The sequence below is a fragment of the Chinchilla lanigera genome, unplaced genomic scaffold (assembly GCF_000276665.1).
Source record: "Chinchilla lanigera isolate Chin_1 unplaced genomic scaffold, ChiLan1.0 scaffold00051, whole genome shotgun sequence".
In the NCBI taxonomy this organism is placed as follows: Eukaryota; Metazoa; Chordata; class Mammalia; order Rodentia; family Chinchillidae; genus Chinchilla; species Chinchilla lanigera.
The window spans coordinates 5,697,848-5,718,344 of NW_004955452.1; the positions used below are offsets into that span (position 1 = coordinate 5,697,848).

Consider the following 20,497-nt stretch of genomic DNA (forward strand, 5'->3'; position numbering starts at 1 on the left):
AAAAAAAGAAAATGGGGGCTGAAGATACACTCAGTGGGAAGGCCTGGGGTTCTATCACTAGCACCAAAAACGAAAGCAGAAGACAGGGAACCTACCCTCCCAGTCACTGAGTTGTGGAAGTGGAGCAGGCCAAGAGGCTCCTTGAGAAATGACTGAGGGTGAATAAAAATGTACCAGGCGACAGTGGGAAACATTTAAGGTAGAGGTGACAACAGCTTGGCCCAGGGTCTTGTGGTGGGAAAGAGTTCTATGTGCGCAGAAAACCGGAGGACAGGCCCTGGAGCTGTAGGGGAGCATGGTTCAAGATGAGAGAGGAAACTGGGAGTGGTGGCGCATGCCTGTAGTCCCAGCACTCAGAAGGCTGAGGCAGGAGGATCGCCGCAAGTTTGAGGCCAGCCTGGGCTCCATAGTAACTTAAAAAAATAAAAAAGGGTGAGAGTAGAGCAGCAAGCACGGGCTGCCCTAGAGCCACAGCAAGGACCTTAGAACTGAGCTGAGCCCAACTGGAGCCTTGCGGTCTACCACCCAGGGGTAGACTTGTTCAGGGAAGTGGCTTGTTCAGAGTGTGATTAGCCTGACAGGAGGGGTCTCCTGGGACCAAACTTCACTCTGTTCTTTTGTTTTGTTTTAATTTTTTGGCTTTTTGTTTTTGGAGACAGGGTCTCCCTGTGTAGTTCAGGCTGGGCTTGAACTCACTATGGAGCCCAGGCTGTCCTTGAACTGGCAGTGATCCTCCTGCCTTGGCCTCCCAAGGGTGTGTGCCACCATGCCCTGCCTTTTTGTTTTGAGAGAGTCTCACTACGTAGCTCAGGCTGGCCTTGAACTCATAGTCTTCCCGCCTCAGCCTCCCAAGTGCTGGGATTGTAGGCATGCAACACCATACCTGGCTTTCCACCCTGCTCTTCAAATTTAGATCAGCCCTGGACGGGGAAACAGGGCAGGGCCCCTGGGCAGGATGCTTGTCGAGGAGAGGTGCAGGGAGGGGGGCTCTGACGCCGTTCCTGAGGGGCAGACAGCCGGGCAGCGAAAGTCGGGGGTCACCATGCTGAGCTCCGCTCACCTCCATCTCCCTGACCTGCCGCTGCAGCTGCACGCACAGGGTCTCCAGCTCCTCCTGCCGCTGCACGGCCGCCTCACCTTCGGGGGAGACGGGGAGGTTCAGCTGTCTCAAACCAGAGCCTGCTAGGCGCTCTGGCTTAAAAGGTCCCCCAAGAACTGCTGCCTCACCACCCCCATCTCTCATCCTGGCGGCACCCTGACTGACTCTCAGGGGCCACCGATCCCCTAGGAGCTGGTCTCCTCTGAGCTTTGGATGAGGTGCCCTGTTGTGGGGGACTCAGTCCCACACAGGTGTGCACTGGTGTCCGCAGCACTGTCCTGGAGCTGTCACTGCCCCTCTGCAGGCCACGCTGTCTAGATCCCCCCAAGGAGGTGGCTTGATGCTCCTGAGTTCCAATGCCCACAGTCACTGCCAAAAGCCACAGGCCTGGGGGAGTGCTGAGCCCCGGGCCTCTTACCCTGGTGCTGCTGGAGCGTCCTTACCAACTCTTCCAGGGCAAGGATCTTCTGGTCCTGCAGCAGTGAGACATAGGGTGAGCACGAGGCCGGCTGGGTCCCCTTGCCCTTCCAATGCCAAGATCCAGAATTTTTGCCTATGTGGGGCAACTAGGCAGCACAAAGCCCCTGCCACCACCATCTTTGGCCCTGCCACTGCTCCTGAGCCTGAGATGACTCTTGTGGTCCCACTGAGGCAGGGAAAGGTGCAGCTGTGCAGGAGGCCCACTGCGTATGGGTGCAGCTCGGCTCAGCAGCTTGCTGCTCCGCCTGGCTCCAGGCCTGCTGGGCCCCGATGAGCAGCACTGAAGACCCCCAGCCTCTCTGCTGAGGTCAGAGGGACCCACACCAACCCCGGGCCACTCCAAGCCACCAAACTGGGCAGCTAGGTGGGTGCAATGGCCCTGGGACCCACCATGCCAGGCCCAGCACTCACCGCCCGGGCCCTCCCACCTGGGGTCCTACCTTGGACAGCATCTCGTCAGTCTGGGCCTGCACCTGCTGCTCCAGCTCCTGCAGCTTCCTCGTCATGGAGGCCATCAGCTCCGAGTCCGAGAAGCCGGGGCCTGCAGAGGGGACAGCCTTGAGAGCCCTGGCCTGGAGTGGAGGCTGAGGTGCGGAGCCCCAGGGACCGGGAGTGGGTCCCCAAAGCAGAAACAAATGTACTAACAGTGGCTAACGCACATGATAGAGACTGCTCGAGACTACACAGATCAGCTCATATAAGCCGTGCAACATGCACCGGGGTCCATTAAGTGCACGAAGTGTATGAGGGAGCGGTGCCATCCATGGGCAGTATCACCTTGAAGCTTAACAGAAGGGTTATCTTAATCCACTCTAATCAAGCTTCAAGGTCTAATCTCCATTAGTTCACTGAAGGTTTGTGCTAATATTGCTTGGGGACAATTAAATGCCGATATCTTGTACTCTGAGTAACTAATTTAAAGATAACAGCACCCAATGTATCAGCCATTGTTACTCTCCGATTATCTTGTTTTGAAATTTTATTTTTTTTCTCTTTCAAAAAAAAAAAAAAGATCTAATCTCCAGTTTGCAGTGGAAAAGGGAGCCAGGCACATCCCCCATGGGCAAACCGACAGGCAAGACCCCCGTGGGGGCCTCCTGCAGGATGCCTGCTCGGGGTCACTGTTTTACAAGGCAGGGAGACTGCCCGAGAGGTACAAGGGCGGCGCATGACCCTCAGCTGCTAAATGGGGAAGGAAATTTGTGCTACGAGATATACTGAAACTCGAGGGAGACTTAAATGTGGAAGAGATAAAGGTTAGAGTTGTATGAATTATTCGTGCTCTTAGGAGCGGTAATAATATTGTGATTATCTATTTCCTTATTCTTAGGAAATGCGCATCAAAGGAGAGATGAAACGTCATGACCTCTGCAATTTGCTCCTAAACTGTTTACCAAAAATACATTTTGGTTTACATTTACATTCATATGTGTGTAGATGGACAGAGGCAGGGATGACGACTCGCCATCAGTTGTGAGATGCAAGAATATACACTGTGATGTTATTTCAGGTTCTTTGTATACTGAAAAACTTCCAAAATATAATGTGTAGGAGAGCTGGGCATGATGGTGCATGCTTGTAATCAGGAGGCTGAGGCAGTCGATTAACAAGTTCAAGGGCAACCTGGACTCCATAGTGAGACCCTGTGTCTCAAAAAAAAAGACAGGGATGGGAATAAACAGCCATTCTTGCCATTGGCATGTCCTAGAAGCAGGCACCCCCCGGCACTGTCATGTGACTAAGCAGGAAGGGAGGTGGGGTCAGGGGCAGACAGAGAAACCTGAACGCTGGGAGATGACTTTGAGTCCCTGAGTTACCAGCCCTGGAGCTGCCTCCTCAGGGCTTCTCAGCAGGATAACAAATCTCCCTGTTGCTCTGCTGGCTGAGCGAGGGTCCTCTTTGCTGTTAGTCAAAAGCATCTTGAGAGACAAGCACACTTCCGGGAGCTGTCAGCACATGGACCGTGGATGAGGTCGCTGGGCCAGCGTGGAGAGAGTGAAGACTCCAGGTAGGAACATCCACGCCGAAAAGTTTCAGGGAGACAGGGGGAGGAGGTGCTGGCAAAGAGAGCTAGGCGGGGAGGCCATGGCAGCGGCAGGCAAACAGAGGCCAGCACCAGCGTGGCCAGAGCCGAGGGTGCTCTCAGGAGGAAACACGGATGGGCCAGATGCTGCTCAGCAGAGAAGTGAAAGAGGATGGCCAGGTCTTATTTAAGACCTCAGTGCCAGGCGTGGTGGAGCACGCCTGTAATCCCAGCACTCGGGAGGCTGAGGCAGGTGGATCATTGTGAGTTTGAGGCCAGCTGGGGCTATAAAGTGAGCTCAAGGCCAGCCTGAACTGCATCGCAAGATCCTGTCTCAAAAAGAAAAAACAATGACCTCAGTGGACAGGTCCCCTCCATGTTGAGGCAGGTAAAAGAGAGCACAATGTTAGATCTTCAACCCCAACTCAAGGAACTCCGGGGAGAGAACGACCTCCTCCGGAAGGAGCTAGACATCAAAGACACCAAGGTGGGATCGTCCATGAATAGCAGCAAGACTTTCTGGACTCCTGAGCTTAAGAACGAAAGGGTGCTGAGGAAAGAAGAGGCAGCCCTGGTGTCGGTCCTCAGAGAGCAGATGAGGGTTTCTCATGAGAAAACCAGGAGCATGTGCTTGGAGGGAGCAGAAATCCACTCAAGTTGAAGGAAAAGGGGGATTTGCTGGGAAGCAAGAACTTCTGGGACCCTAAGGACACGGAGATCAGCTGAAAGCAGAGTGGGCTGTGCTCACGTTGGAAGAAGCAGGCGAGCAGATAGCAGGTGGCAGAGGGAGCACTTCGACATGCTCCTGGGGGAGGCGTTAATATTTCAATGTCTCTGTTATTTACAGATAATTTTTATCAGAGATTTTCAGAGATGCTCAATTTTTCCGCCTTTCTCTGAGTAGCACAGAATTGTCACAAATCAATCTGTTAACCAGAAGCTAGTCCAAGTTTTATCATGAAAATAAGGCTTAGTTTTTTTGATTCTGACTTATTTTTCTGAGAGAATATATCACCTTGCAAAATTTGCCCCCCAAATAACCGAGACTTAGCAGGGGTGATTTTTGGCCTACATCTTATATTAGAAATAATACAAGATTGATCAGCTAACTGATCCCTACTGATATTACTACTCTATCCTGGGCAAGAAGGAGGTGGAGGTGACCAGGAGAAGACAAAGTCTTCAAACACGGGAACACAGTTGAAGACAGACCTTCCAATAAACCGTCAGCACAATGGATAACTGCTCAAATCAAGATGCTCGGACCAGGTAAAAGTAAGGATTCTGGAGCAGACATTCCTTCATTTAAAGTTTGCTTCTAAGAACAAAACCAAACAATAACAATTTTCTACATCGGTAACCAAAAAAAAGAGCTCAGTGGGGACAGACACTGGCTAGGAATGAGGTAAAGCATGAATGACAGGAAAGGCAGAGGACACAGAGCATCTTTAAGAGGAGCTGGTTGCTGCAGGCACCATTTAAGCACGTCTGCTGGGTGTAGGAGATCCTGGCTTTGTGACTAAATGGCTGTGGAATTTGGGCCTGGCTTCTTCCTGTCTCTTCTTCACAAGGGCAGGGGGTTTGGTCAAGCACTGCCAAGTCCTTTCCTATTGCTGACTTCCTTATACGCGGCCACCACTCTGAGCGGCCCGTGTGGCCAGCACTGACCTGGGGCCCTCTGTCAAATGGCACCTCATCGAGTCCTGGCCAACTCCCTGGCTTGGTGCACCGCTCCCACTTCACCTGTAGAGAGGTCAGGTGCTCCCTCCAGACAGCACAGCTGGCGGAAGGTTCTGACCGCATCCCCAGCTTCCTGCCTCCCAGCTCGGACTCTGACCCCACCCACTGCTCCACGCAGCCCATCCCTCCCTGCCCAGTGCCCCATTTCCGAGGCCCGCTCCACCCTCCCTCCTCTGGGAAGCTGCCTGGTCATCCCCGCCCTACATTTGCAGAGGCCATGGGCCAGGCGCAATGGGCCTCCTAGGAGGCCTCAGGCCTGTCTGGACCCGACAGATACAAGAAGCAGCTGGCTGGAGGCTGAGCTCTCTCCTCAGGCCCTGTGCCCTTTCTGATCCTTAGTTCTAGACCCACTGACTTCACACTTGATGGGGTCTCCAGAGTCTCCACTGCAGTCTGGCTTGGCTCGATAAAGCTGGGCAGGGGAGTGGCTTTGTGCCAGACCACGTCCGGGACAGGTGTGAAGGTACAGACGCATGGCCATTGTCGACCAGGAGCGGGAGCAGCTGCCTCAGACCCAGCAGGTAAGCGGAGGAGCTGCAGCTCTCAGGGACTCACCCTTCTCTGGGTCCCCTCCAAGAGCCTAAACCCAACCCCCCTCGACCTCTGCCCTCACCTTGGCTCCTCGAAGGGGCAGCTGTGCTGCAGTAGTGGGAAGGGACAGCGGTCCTTTCTTCGGAGCCAGATCCATCATTCAGCATGTCCACCTCATCTTCTGCAGACAGGGATGACCAGGTCACTGCTCTGAGCCAAGGCCCGGAGGGCGCTCAGGCCTGGGCCCCAGCCAGGGTGAGGCAGCTATACACTGTCCCCCAGGACTATGAAGATCGAAAACCCTGGGGGCAGGAGGAGGAAGGGTCCAACCAAAATGGGCCTCTTCTTAGAGCTCTCCCAGCCCCGCTGCAGGGGGTCTGAGTGGCCAATGGCAGCACCATGGTGGGGCAAAAGTGGGGCTGGGATCCAAAAGCTGAGCTCGCAGGAGCTAGGGAAGGACTGTGGGGCCAGGGTCCCGGGTGGGCCATGGGAAAGGAGGCTGGGGCCCACGCCTCACCCCTGGCCAGTCCCACTGTGGGTCAAGGGGATCAAATGCGAGGGAAGCCCGGGCCGCACGGAGAGGGACTGGCAGCTGCAGAGTGTGCAGCAGCTGGCCAGCTGGCTTGCTCCTGGTTTCTGTCCCTATCCGCCCAGCTGTGAGGAGGTCCGGGCAGGCAGGAGGCAAGGGGGACACAAGGCCAGGCTGCACTTACCATCTCCATAGATTTTTATCCCTCGCCTCCTGCAAATCCAGGCAGGAAGGAGAAGAAAGAAACACGGGTTACGACCCCCGGATGCCACCAGCCCCAGGTGCCAGCTAAGGCTAGAGATGGAGGCAGGGGCCCTGCTTCCGGAGGATGCCCAGCCTCAAGCCCAGCCCCAGCCACGTGAGCCAAGGCACCTGTTTCCCAATGCTAGCTCCTGCCAGCGGAAAGAACAGGGACGCACTGCAGGGCAGTCCCGGGGGGCAAAACCCACAGTGGGGCCCTTGCTCTAATCAGAAGTGGCTGTGGGACCCCCGACCCGTTGCTTAATCTCTCTGGATAGCCTTGGCCTTAGAATGACTCCAAGCTGTGTTCAGAAAATGGAGAAGGAAACTAGAGGCAAAAGATCCTTTACAAAGATGAAAGTGCTAGGCAGATACAAGCAAGTCCCTCCACTGACAGCCGTACACGGAGCCTGGCCCCGGGCAGGCAGGCCGTTGGTGTTTGCGGAACAGTGGACAGTGACAGGCACTAAGCCCCTCCTCCAGGGCCCGAATCTTTCAGAAAGGTGCAATCCAGTTTCTGGTCAGAACAAAAGGGGCACTTCCCAGAGGAAAGGATAAAGCAAAAGAAGTGGGCGTGGTGGCACAGGCCTGTACTCCAGCACTCAGGAAGCTGAGGCAGGAGGATTGTTGCAAGTTCAAAGCCAGCCTGAACTACATAGTGAGCCTCTGTCTCAAACAAGCCTTAAATAGATAAATATATTTTTTTAAAACTTAAAAAGGGCTGGTGCTGGTGCTGGTGCTGGGCATGGGGTGCCCGCCTGTGATCCCAGCACTGAGAGAGACTGAGGCAACCGGGCACTGAGTAACTTAACGAGATCTTACGTACGTTAAAGGGATCCTGTCTCAAAATATAAAGTGGGGAATATTGAAAATGTAGCTCACTGTGAAGGCCCTGGGTTCAATCTCCAGTACTAGGACAGGAGGCTGGGGGGAGACAGACAGAGACAGAAAGACAGAGAGACAAAGAGACAGACAGAGATCAGGGGGAGTTACGTGACTCTCCTTTGTATTCCCCAGTGACCCCAATAGGAGTCATTCTTATGTCCAGGGGAGGGGCGAGGAGGAGATGGGCAGGGAGACAACAACCCCACGAGGCCAGCTCCTTACCCAGGGTTCACAGGCTCCGACTGCAGGGGCACTTTGCGGGTCTTGCTAAGGGAGGCCAGAGGTGAGCTCATAGTTCTACTCTAGATGCTACCTATCAGGAACACCCTGAGAAGAAAGAGGGAAGTCAGCCCTTGGGGACAGAAGTGACTTGGGGGTTCAGGTTCTGAAGCTTCTTCTCCCTGTGTCCTTTTCCTAAGAGGGAGCACTGCCCACAGAGCAGCAGCCTTCACTCCTCCGGGGCCTGGCAGAGGTTTCAACATCTACCTGCTCCTCTGGGTACCTCTGACCGCAGAGGCCTGCTGGTGCCTGCGGAGGTGCTATGCAAGGGGGGCAAAATGCAGAGATGGGTCAGGGGCCTAGTGCTTCATCAAACCTAGAGCCCAGACACAAGGCTACCCCAGGAGGCCTGGGTTTTTGTCCCTCCGTCAGCATGCCAGTTGACAGGAAGGTTCAAAGCCCAGGTGTCTCCTCTCCCTTTACCAAAACCCAGGTGCCACCCCCAACATCTCCAAGTCAGAGGAGGCAGCCAGCCCTCAGGCAGGAACCGAGGAAGGTACAGTCCTTGTGATGTGGAGATCACAAGCCCGAGGCTCTGCATACGTTTTGCTGCCCAGTGCACCTGGGGCCTCAGTTCCTCTGGGGCAAGATGGTAACAATACCAGCCAGGCAGGTTGTGGAGGAATTCAGAGATAACGGCAAGCATCTAGCCCGGTGTCATGCTCAAAGGGAGAACTTACAAACGTGAATGCGGCTGCATGGGTCATGTTCCTGGCACACAGAACTACGCGCTCAGAAACGCTGGTTTCCCTCCCTTCCCTCTTCTTCTGGAGAGAGGAATGCACATTTGGGACGTAACTAAAGGCCACTACCCTATTCAGTGTGTGTTAAATGGTTAACACCTAGAAATCCTAAAACCCCAGAAAAGACTTCCGTCAGGAAGGGTCTGAACAATGTATTTTTAGGATAAACCCAAGAAGTTCCGCTTCGGAAACATGTGGCACTGACCTCCCAACTAACTCTGAAGCTGCCCAGCAACAGCAGCTTCCAGGCCTTCTCTCCAGGTGTGAGACTCATGCCCTACTCCTTCTCAGCAGGAGCTCTCCCCTAAGGACCAGCCCAGCGTCCTCACCCCCAAATTCAGTCTGCCGCCCTGCCTCTGTCTTCGTCCTGTCCCATGTGGTCTGGGCACCCCCATGCTTTAAGTGGCAAGCATGACAGCCCCTGGTGGTTCCCTTGTCAGTCTCTACCTGCAGCCAGAGAGCTCAAAACTCACACGTCAGGCTCCCGTACACCTCGTCCTCCCCTCCCCAAGGGCTCCTTCTCAGCCCTTTCGAAAAAAATTCGAAAGTCCTTCACATGGGTGATCTGGTCCCGGTCTGTGTCTCATCTCACCCCCACCTCACCCGTCCCCTACACTTGAGCCGGTGAGCACCTGGCGACACCCCAAACGCATATGCAGCTCCACCTGCCTGGAAATCTCTGAGTGGTTTCCCTGATCTCGGCCAGACTAACTCCCCTCCTTCCCCCTTCATTTTGTTTTTCAGTCACAATTTAGCTTTTTTATTTTAAAATTATTGTAGATTCACAGGAAATTCAGGAAACTGTACAGAGAGGTCCTGCGTAACATTCACCTAATTTCCCTCAGTTATTACATTGGATTTAACAACAGTGCGATATGACGATCAGGACATTGACCGTTTTGGACAGTCTGTGCGTAGGGGCCTGTGCCATGTGTTCGCATGGGTACATGTCGTTTAACCACCACAGCAATCCAGAGGCCGACCTCTTCTGCTCCCACAGAGGTCTTCCTCCTGCTACGTCTTTACAGTCACACCCATCCTCCTTCCGCCCGGGCCCTGATCCCTGGCAGTCTCTACTTTCTTTTCCATCTCTACAATTTTCTTTCTTTTTTTCTTTTTTTGGTATCGGGAATCGAACTCAGGTCCTTGCGCTTGCCAGGCAGGTGCTTGTGCCACTGAGCTATATCCCCGGCACTACACTTTTCTTACTTTAGGAACATTATATAAATGGAATCATATCGTATATAAGCTTTTTTAGAAATAGCTTTATTGTTATTTTATTCATAGACTTCACCCTTTTAAAGAATACAGTTAAGTTTTTAATATATTCAGAGTTGTGCAGACCATCACCACAATTTTTTGGATAATTCATCAGCCTAAAAGACCGAGATCTTTAAGCAGACGCAAGCACACACCCCATTTACCTTTTGGTTCCCACCCACCTTTCCCAGGCAGCCCGAAGCAGTCACTAGTCTTCTTTCTGTTTGTACAGATTTGCCCATTATAGACACTACATTTACATGGAATGTTTACTAAAAATGACTGAAATTTAGCCTTTAAAGTGCTTAAGTATACTGAATTATGTGTCCCTAACGTCATCATAAAGAAAAAAAATAAAACTGGCTTCCAAACCAAAACCAACACCTTGCCACAAAATCTGCTCCTCCATTTTTCCCTCTTCTTAATGGGACTCCATTATCCAACCACAATAATACCCCCCTTCCTTCTTAATTACATCAGTTACCAAACCCTGTAGGCAAAACTCTGGGACGTCTCCTCCTTTCAGAGCTCGCTTTTGGCCCCCTGATGCGACGCTCCACGACCTTCTACGGGGCCGTCACAGTAGCCCTCACTAACTGCCCCGCTTCCGTCTAGTCTCATTCTCGTCCAATTCGACTCGGATCTCTCCAGATGTGTTTCCCCAAGGATTCTCAGAGACCGCTAAGCGCAAAGACTGTCTCCCCGTCAGCCTGCGGAGGCCAGGATTGATTGTGTCTCCTCCTTCCCCAGCTTGATGGGCTTTGAGGACCGACTCTAGCGTTCCCTCTTCACTACACGGGGTTTCCAGGGCAGGATAGTGTCTTCCCCTTCAGGTCAGAAGCTCCTAAAGGTATGGCTTTCTCAGAACCGGGCTCTGAAGGTCCTGTGCTTCTACGCTTTGGGACCAAACAGTACGACGTGACTGACTGACAACATCCTTCAACACAGCTCCCCGGCCTGTTCGCAACCGCAGGCCCCATCGCCAACAGGGCTGCGGGCTGCACGCCTTGTCTCCCTACTTCCCAGCTGGACAAGCTCGCATCTCGACAACTACTACGACCTGACCACGCCCCGGGAGCCGCGTCGCCTCCTCCGCGTCAGTTCGTAGTCATGGTGAGCGCGTCCGAACACGCTCCCGGGACGCAGATCGCCACTGGGATAGCGGGCCAGGGAAGTCGCAGGCCCTCGGGACCCCCGGGGCCAGGGTTCCCCCTGAGGGGAACCTCGGACGACGAAAGGCCTTGGGCGGGGGACTCACCACACAGGGACAGCGAGCTGTCCCGGAACCGCCATCTTGTTGTCACGCGGTTTCCCAGGCGACCAGGACCTGTGCTCTTCTCATTGGCTAATTCGAGGACCCGAGCAACCAACAGGTAGCGGAGGCGGGTACTGGCCCACGGGTTTCGGACCCTTCTCCGGATACTGCAAATCCCAGAATCCACTACTCTGAGCTCACTCGGGTCGCAGGGGTGCGAGGACTTCCTCACACCACTGCCCAGGAATTCCGGGGACACCCTGGGATTGGGCTGATGAAATTGCTGGAAGCACTTGCACGCGAATGTGTGACCCCGACATTGCCACTACTGTGTAAACTGCTCTGGGGGAAATTACTTCTTGGGGATAGTTTTGTGATTAACTGCAGTGATGCAGGTACTTGATAAATGTTTCTGAATTTCTGTGCTGCTTTGTTTGGTACTGGAGATTGAACCTAACAAGGCCTTCGCACATTCTCAGCCTTTATTCTTTTTCTTTTTTCTTTCTTTCTTTCTTTCTTTCTTTCTTTCTTTCTTTCTTTCTTTCTTTCTCTTCCTTCCTTCTTTCCTTTTGCTTTCTATTTAGTTTTGTCTTTTTGAGACAAAGTTTCACTATGCAGTACAGACCAGCCTTGAGCTCACTTTGTAACCCAGGCTGGCATTGAACTCACAGCAATCCTCCTGTCTCAGCCTCCCAAGTGCTGGGATTACAGACGTGAATCACCATGCTCGGCTCTATTTATTTTTTTGAGACAGGTTCTCACTATGTATTCCAGGTTGGCCTTGAACTCACCACCTAGCACTGGCTGGCCTCAAATACAAGGCCTCAGCCTTCGGAATGCTGGAATTACAGGTGTGCACCATGACAGCCACCCCCTGCTTTTTAAAATTTTTTTTAATTTTTAGGCAGGATCTTGCTAAATTGTTGAATTGTCCAGGCTGGGCCCAGACTTGGGATTCTCCTACCTTAGCCTTCCAGAGTGCTGAGATTACAGGTGTGCATCACCACACCCAGCTTCCTGTTAATTCCTTGACTAGATAATGGCCTGAAGAAAGATCAAATTCTAGTTCCTTTATTGGGTAAGGTACCCTCCTACACTCCTTGGTATATAATTTCCCCTGCCTGAGCCTCATCTGTAAAATTAAGAAGTTGGGCTACACTAGTCGTTAGAGCAAGAAGAGGCAATTTAAGAAAAAAAAAGGAAGTTTGGTTAAGAGCACCAATTTTGGTGTCAGGAGTCCTGACTGTGTCCTCTGACACACTCCTTAGTTTTCTAATCTGTAAAATGGGGTGAGGATTAAATGAAACAATGCAAAGTACTACTCAAAACACCTGAATAGACTAATTTTCAAAAATTCCCTCCTCAAATTTTTTTTCCTCCTATTAATCATCATCTTGAGACTTCCAGGTACAATGGCCTGACTTTTAATCTCAGATACCGTCTTCCTTTCGCCCAGATTCAATCACCAAACTCCTTCAAAGGCCTCAGATCATACTCTTTAGTAAATTATTTTCCACTTGACTTCCACTTTTCTTTTTGGGGGGTTGCTGGAGATCAAACCCAGGACCTTAAGCAGCCTGGGCAAGTACTGTACCACTAAGCTACAGCGCCCCAATCACTGCCTCCTTTCCACGTGCTGCAGGCCAACCTTGTGAGGTTTACCAATGAGAAAACAGCAGATCAGAGAAATGCAGTGACCTGCTCAAGACTACATGTGTAGGAAGCCATAAAAGCAGATTCAGACACAGAACATGCCTCTAGAATCCATGCTCTTTCTAGAAACTCCCCTTGTGTTTACAGAATTCCAAGCCCACTGCCAAAGGAGGGGTTTGGCAAGTATGACCAGAGCTGGGAGAACTTTGCATAGGTGCTCCCGGAGCTCTTCCCTCTCCCTCTCCCTCTCCCCACCCCACACCCTTGTTGCTTGTTTTGAAGCAGGGAGATAAGAGACTGACAGAGCAGGAACCACAAGCCCTCTGCCCTCCGTGCTGGTGTGGTTGGGCTCAGGTGCCCTTTTCCAAGGTTTGGGTGTCACTTCCTAACCTAACCAGAGGCTCCCAAGAGTCACTGCTGAGGACAGGGCCCTGTGGGAGATGAGATTTCTCCGTGACACTGGCCCATGAGGGGCGGGGCATGTGGGAGGTGTTCTGGCAAAGGGAGGTCCAGGATGGGACCGGCAGCCAGAGCACCAGGCGGAGGCCGAGCGAAAGAGGGAGTTGGGAGGGTCTGGTGAAAGACCCCTGGAGGGCCAAGGCCAAGTCACCTGGAGGCTCAGTGAATAAACCCTCATTGGATTGGCTGCTTCAAGTTACAATGAATGGTGCTTGCAAGATTATGCCTGCTGTGTACACTAGTTCCTGTAGGCCCACTTCTATGTCACACTTTCCTGATTATAAACCCATTTTGTGTAGAAAAACCCCTAGACAAGGGTCTCTAGTGACCCTTTTCAGACCCCCTCCCAGGTTCATTTGCTCGGGAGCTTTTTGCCTCTGCTTTACAATAAATGCTGCTTTCTACTTTTGCTCTACAATAAATACTTTTGCTCAGTCCTCTTTTGATTCTACCTTGTAATTCTCTCTGGAGGCCGGGGATATAGCTCAGTGGCACAAGGGCCTGCCTGGCAAGCACAAGGTCCTGAGTTTGATTCCCATTACAAAAAAAAAATTCTCTCTGTGTTGAGAGAAGGACCCACCAGCCAGTAACAGTCTGTTTTGTGTTTCTTTCTTGGTGGTACTGAGGATTGAACCCACATCCTTCTGCATGTAGGCAGGCACTCTACCACTGAGCTATATCTTCTGCTTTTTTGAGTATTTATTTATTTGCATATTTGTACTGGGAATCAAACTCAGGACTTCACGCTTGCCGGGCAGGCACTGTGCCGCTGAGCCATATCCCCCAGCCCCAATTTTTATTTTTTATTTTACTTTTTTGTCTTTTTGAGACAGGGTCTCACTATGCAATTCAGGCTGGCCTGGAGCTCACTTTGTAGCCCAGGCTGGTGTCGAACTCACAATGATCCTCCTGCCTCAGCCACCCAAGTGCTGGGATTACAGGCGTGCGCCACCACGCCCAGCTCCCAATTTTTATTTTGAAGCAGAGTCCTCCTCCTGCCCCAACCTCCTGAGAGGCTGGGATTACAGGCATGTGCCACAATGGTTCTGGAAGTTTCTATTCTGACAGTGGACAACTTTGATTGTAGGTCATTTCCTGAAGGAGCCTAATCAGTTGTGATCTCTCTAAGTTAAAGAATTTATTATTGATGGCCAGGACTGGTGGTGAACACTTGTAATCCCAGCTCCTGGGAGGCTGAGGCAGGAGGATAGCCACAAGTTCAAGGCCAGCCTGGGCTACATAAGGGAGTTCAAGGCCAGCCTATACTACACAGGGAGACCCTGTCTCAAAAAAAAAAAAAAGGTTTATTGAGTCCTAGCAGCTCAGGATGGGAAGTCAAATAATAAAGGAGAGCAAGGACTCCCTTAGAATAAAAACGTAGCTACTTCTCCCACCTTCCTTGCTTCTCCACCCCCTTTTGCCAACACTTTAGATGTATTGCCATCCCCAGTTCAGTATGATATTTGGAGGCCTGACATTGGGAATCCTGTCTTACATTTTTCGTGTTCCAAAAACCAGCAGACTCTTTCCCAAATATGGGTTTCTCCTTCCAAGAGGAACATCCTCCCCGGCCATTTCCACTTGGGAAAAGTCCCACTTGATCTTTCCGGAACAGCTCAAACATCCCCTTCAGAAAGCTATCTCTGCGTCCCCCGACTCCCTTACACGCTTCACTCGACAGCCCTGCTGCCATCATGGATTTCTTGTTTAGCTTAAGGGGAAGGTGGACCCTTCTGGATGACCAGCTCTTCAAAGGAAGGGACCGCCAGTCAATCATCCTGTTTGACACATGGTAGGGGTCAATAAACTGAGTGAAAGAACAAAAGAATAGACAGATGCAGATTTACCTTGAAGCCAGGCATGGTGGTGCATATCTGTAATCCCATCTACTTAGAGGGGCAGGAGGATCACAAGTTCAAGGCCAGCCTGGGCAACTTAGCAAGACCTTGTGTCAAAATAAAACAAAAAGGACAGGGAGTGTAGCTCAGTGACAGAGCACTTGCCTGGCATACAAGAGCTTTTGAGTTCAAACCCCAGCACAGGAGAAAAAGAAAGATTTACCTCGAGTGCTCTACAATGCTATTGGATCAAACCCTCTCTCAGTGACAACAAAAAACTCAGGGCAGAGCACACTGTTAAAAGTGCCACACTGGCCGGGTGTGGTGGCACATGTCTATAATCCCAGCACTCTGGGAAGCTGAGGCAGGAGGATCATTGCGAGCTCAAGACCAGCCTGGGCTACAGAGTGAACTCAAGACCAGCCTGAACTGCATAGCGAGACCTTGTCTCAAAAAAAGAAAGAAAGAAAGAAAGAAAGAAAGAAAGAAAGAAAGAAAGAAAGAAAGAAAGAAAGAAAGAAAGAAATAATAAAGAAAAGTGCCACAATACCATTGTCCTCTCCACCCCTGCTGTGTTCCAGCCCATTGCAGAAGTAAACACTTTCTACCTGTCCTCTGTGTGACAAGGACTAGGCCGTGGAGAGGCCTCAGAAAACACAGTGACACTGGAATTCGGCAGCAGTCTGAGGTGCTTTGCCTGCCAGACCCTCCTCCTGCGGGGTCTCAACACCAGCACTTCCCCCTGTGGCCCATCCTGACCACGCAGCAAGGATTCTGTCCTCCCTCCATTTCCCTTCTCACTCTACCCTCCACCTCCTCAGCATTTACTGCCACCTGAGGCCGCCCGTTTGTTACCTGTCCTCCTCCACTTGAATGTCAGCTCCACAAGGGCAGGGACTACACCTTTTGTCCACCGCTGTATCCCCAGAGCCTAAACCAAAAGCAGGACCAGGCTCAAAGCAGGTACTTAGCAAATGTATCATGCTATAAAGGATATCTTCTTATGATCTATCTTTCACTTCAATAATTCTCCTGATCTGAAATTAAATCTATCCACAGACTTCTCCATTTCTACTGTATTTCTCAGTTCCAGAATTTTCATTTGGTGGTTCTTTATAATTTCCAGTGCTCTATCTTGTTTTACATGCCTTTGAGTATATTAAGCATAATTCTTTGAAAATTTCATTGATAATCCCACATTATCTGGTTTCATATTCTCTCCATCTCGTTCTCTCCCATGCTAGGGATTGACTCCAGGGCCTTATTATTTTTTGAGACTGTTTTGCTAAATTGCAGTCCTCCTGCCTCAGCCTCCCAGAGTGCTGGGATTATAAGTATAGGGCACCATGCCTAGCTTTTTTGTTGTGCTGTTTTTGTTTGTTTGTTTGTTTGTTTTTTGAGATAGTCTCACCAGGTCATTTAAGCTGGCCATAAGCTCACCTCCAATTCATGATCCTCCTGCCTCAGCCTCCCAAGTACTGGGATTATAGGCATATGCCACTACACCAGGCCTGTGTAGCTTTATTAACTTTTTGTGATGGTTAATCTTGATCATCAGCTTGATTGGCTGAGAGATGCCTAGGAGATTAGTAAAGTGCACTTCTGGTTGTGTCTAGGTGGGTCATGGGGCATGACTTTGAGGACCGTATCTGGTCCCTGGTCCCTTCCTTCCCCTGTGAGTCCTCCCCTTTGCTGTGCTTCCTGGCCACCACAAGCAGCTTTCCTCCAGCATGCCTTTCCACCATGTTGCTTCTGTCTAGAAGCCAGCTTACCATGGACTGAACCCTCTAGAACCATAAGCCAAATAACCCTCTGCAGGTGTCAGGGTATTTTGTCTCCAGAATGGAAATCTAATACCCTGTTGCTTCTCTTGTTGTTTTTTTGTAATATCTTCAACTTTTGTGAGGACCAAGATGTTGTTTCCTGTTCACTCTTATTCTTCATGGTTCCAACTCAAAGCCTAGCAAAAGAACTTTGTTAGGGTTCCCCCTTTCTCAGGGCATCCTGAACTACTGTTTTTTCTCTTTGCCTTATAAACATCTAGAAAGCTCTGCTCTGTTTTAGCTGTTCCTCTGCAAAATAGATGCTTTCAGGAGAAAAGTAGCCCCACCAAACGGCTCTCCTCTCTCAGCGCCTCAGTCCTTTGCTGCACTGCTAACTCCCCAACACGCAGCCCCTGTTGCCCATATCTGCCTGTTGCATAAATGTATTCAGGCTCGAAAGGTGTGGTGGCAGGAGTGGACGCCTCACCCTCAGTCCTTCTGGCGGCCCTGGCACCTATTCTGTGCCGTGTTCCATGCTATGCTGGGCTTCAGGGGTGCTAAGTCCTAGACCAGCCCACATGCTGAGCAGAAATGACATTTAGAGCAATGGTCAACACTGGGGGCCTCGGAACCCAGAGGAACAGCTCACCATCCTTTGGAGAGTTTCCTAGGGAAGTAGAGAGCTTTCCTGGGATAGGGTCTTCTGAATAACTTTTAATTTCTTTTTGTGGTGAGGACTGAACCTAGGGCACTGAGCTACATCTCTAGTCCTTTCTTAAAGTATGAGACAGGTTCCCTCTCAGTTGCTAAGTTGCTTTGAGCTCTGGACTTGCCATCCTCCTGCCTCAGCCTCCTAGAGTGCTAGGATTGTAGGCATGCACCACCATGCCCAGATCTGAGCTCCATCTTAAATAATAAAGACAAGTTTGCCAGCCTGGGTATGGTACTGCAGGCCCAAATCCCAACTACTTGGGAAGCAGAGGCAGGAAAATCACAAGTTAGAGCCCAGCCTAGCCAATGTAGTGAGACTGACTCAAAATAAAATTTAAAAAAGGAATGGATGTATAGCTCAGTTCAGAGGCCATGGGTTCAATTCCACTACCTAAAAAAAATTTTAAGTGTATATATATATATGTGTGTGTGTGTGTGTGTGTGTGTGTGTGTACATACACTATATATACACACACACACTAAGGAAGGGCTTTTCTTGTGTAAAAGTGCCTGGGTAGCCTAGTGTGGCATGCCTATAATCTAAGCACTTGGGAGGCCGAGGCAAGAGGATCACTGCAAGTTCAAGGCCAGCCTGGGCTACACAGTGAGACCGTCTCAAACAAACAAACAAACAAACAAACAAACTGTCTGGGACAGCTCTGGTAACGTGAGGTGGTTGTGGGTGAGGCTGGATGTGGTGTGTGTGGGTGGAAGAGGATGTCACAGAACAGGGCATGAGGCTGGGGAGCAAGCAGGGGATTTGACTGTCACACTGAGGCGTTTGGACTTCATTCCCGAGGACAGTCCTAGGGAGTGTGGACTGAGATTCCTCACCATGCTAGTTAAGGTACAGAAGTGAGGTTTGGAGGAGCTAGAGTGTAACTCAGTGATACAGCATGCATGAGGCCCTGATTCAGTCCCCAGTACCACAGTGATGATAGATAGATAGGTAGATAGATAGATGATAGATATAAATAGATAGATGATAGCTAGATGAGATATAGATGAGACAGATGACAGATAAGACAGACAGATGAGATAGATGATAGCTAGCTAGATAAATATTTAGATCCGGGGTCTAAGTATCCTCACGTGCACCCAGCGCCTGAGGCACTGTGCACCTTGTGGCTGATCCTAGGGTTCAGCTCACCTCGCTACTGCTTTGTAAGCAGGGAGAAGACTGTCCAGTGTGACGGGGCCAGTTTTCAGCAAAGCGATCTTGGGCTTCCCTGTGGGCCGCCTGTCTCCTGGCCCCGTGTCCTTTCATCCTGCTGCTGCTGTCCCTGTGGCTCTCAGTCACCCTGAGGGTCCCCCTCCCGGCCCCCAGGTTAAACAAAGGCAGGGAGAACTGGAGGGAGCCCTCCCCAGGTCTTGACTCACTTCTTTTTTCTCAGCCCAGAGCTGGAGGCCTCAACTCGGTTTTACGTGGAATTGTGACCTGGCGCAAAGAGGAAGTGCAGGAGGGTCCCCTTAGCTCCTGGCATGCAAATAAAACACAAGCACAAGCCAGGGAGAAGGCCGAGGCAGGAGCCGGCAGGGTCCTTGCAGCAAGGGAGGACAGGGATTCCAGACTCAGTTGCTGAGTCCTAGGGCAGCCCCGGCAGTTGCCAGTTGCGTGCATGGCCGTGGCTTCACACAGACCTGCATTCAAATTCCAATGAGACTGGCTCCAGATTATGACCTTAGGCAAGTCACTTAATACCCAATATCAGCTCACTGGGAATAAAGTGAAAAAGTGAAAGTACGCAGTGTGATGAAAATACACAGTGAATTTTAAGTTAAAAAATATTTTAAGGTGAAAGACACATCGCCATTGATCCCGCTCAAAACCCTCCCTCTCACTTCAGGCACACTTATCCCATTGTCCTCACCGCTTTCTGAAGCAGCACTAGAACCGCCTCTGTATCTCTGCTAGGGGTGATCCAAGCTAGGATGAACACTGCTGCCAAGTGCCAGCTGACAGAAAGCCGGGCACGGAACGGTGAGATGAGGTTACAGTGCATCCTCCCTCCCCGTATACCCCGGGCCTGGTGCTGTGTGACTCCTGGCTCTTCCCTCAAGTCAAAATGGCCATGAAACGCAAGCATTTTGGATCAATTCTGGGCATCGAGGCAGCCTTGATAGTGCAACTAAAGACCCTCATGAATGAGGCGTCTGGAACTGCTCCAGAAAGTGATGGGATAAATGCTTCAAGTCCGGAGCCCCATCTATGGGCCCATAGCTGCCCTGCTGGTTTTTCACCCGCTGGGATCTGGTTCACTCCCTGCCTAGAGCTCACAGTCTATGGGCCCTGAAACCTAGAGGCTTGTTTCAGCCACCCCCAGGTCTGTAGAAAGGAAGCAGCTCCCCGCCCACCCCCGAAGGCCCTCCCTCCTCCCTCTGCCAGCCCCACCTCCCCTCCCTCCGGTTCAAAAGCAGCTGAGCTGAAAGAGCCCCCACAGAGCCCTGAGCCCATCTCCCAAAGCTGCTACCAACAGAGCCCGGCAAGATCTTCCAGGATGAACGGCTTCCTCTTCCTCCTCCTCACCGTCAGCCTTCTGGTGATGCTTCAGGTAAAGGCAGCTCCCCAGAGCCCCTGGCATGACCATCAGGACTCCCCTGGCCAGCTTGGCATGGGGCAGAGGGAACGCAGGCCCCTGAGCCCCCAGCCTTCTTTCATGGGGCAGAGGCAGGCAGGCTCCAATGGGGAACCGGGACATGGGGTCTTACCCGCCTGTGCTTCCAGCCCTTCTGGCTATGGTCGGGCTAAAGCTTGTGCTCCAGTCTCACAGGGTGCCACACACCCTGAGGTATCCATGGGTGTTGTGTGCTAAGGGTGCTGCACCCAAAAGCTTGCAATACTAGGGGATGAAGAGGGACGGGAGAGTGTATGTGGATGGCGTCAGCCCACAGCGAGCCTGGGGAAGCGGTCCTGCTGGGATGGGCTGAGGAAACGTCCCAGCAGCACCTGCTCTGCTTCTAGAGGTGCGCGGGGACCCCGGCCCCAACCTCCGCTGCAGGGAAGCTCGT

At 51.5% G+C, this 20,497-nt stretch overlaps 1 protein-coding gene across 12 annotated transcripts in view; it reads right to left on the minus strand.

Annotated features, from left to right (window-relative positions):
- Ubxn11 (UBX domain protein 11) overlaps positions 1-11,146 on the minus strand; it is a 23,578-nt gene extending 12,432 nt beyond the window's left edge. For 11 of the 12 annotated variants that reach the window (XR_001236083.1, XR_001236082.1, XR_001236086.1 and 8 more), the window contains exons 1-7: positions 11,068-11,146; positions 7,750-7,854; positions 6,587-6,615; positions 5,956-6,054; positions 2,020-2,120; positions 1,518-1,572; positions 1,061-1,137 (exon numbers count right to left, since the gene is read on the minus strand). Coding sequence is in view for 7 of the 12 variants with exons in the window: in XM_013519635.1 (XP_013375089.1) it covers positions 1,061-1,137; positions 1,518-1,572; positions 2,020-2,120; positions 5,956-6,054; positions 6,587-6,615; positions 7,750-7,820 (432 nt within the window). In the remaining 5 variants the exon portion in view is untranslated. Of the gene's footprint in view, positions 1-1,060; positions 1,138-1,517; positions 1,573-2,019; positions 2,121-5,955; positions 6,055-6,586; positions 6,616-7,749; positions 7,855-11,067 lie in introns of those variants that run through there. The other variant, XM_013519633.1, reaches the window with a different exon arrangement.
- Between the last annotated feature and the right edge of the window lie 9,351 nt (positions 11,147-20,497).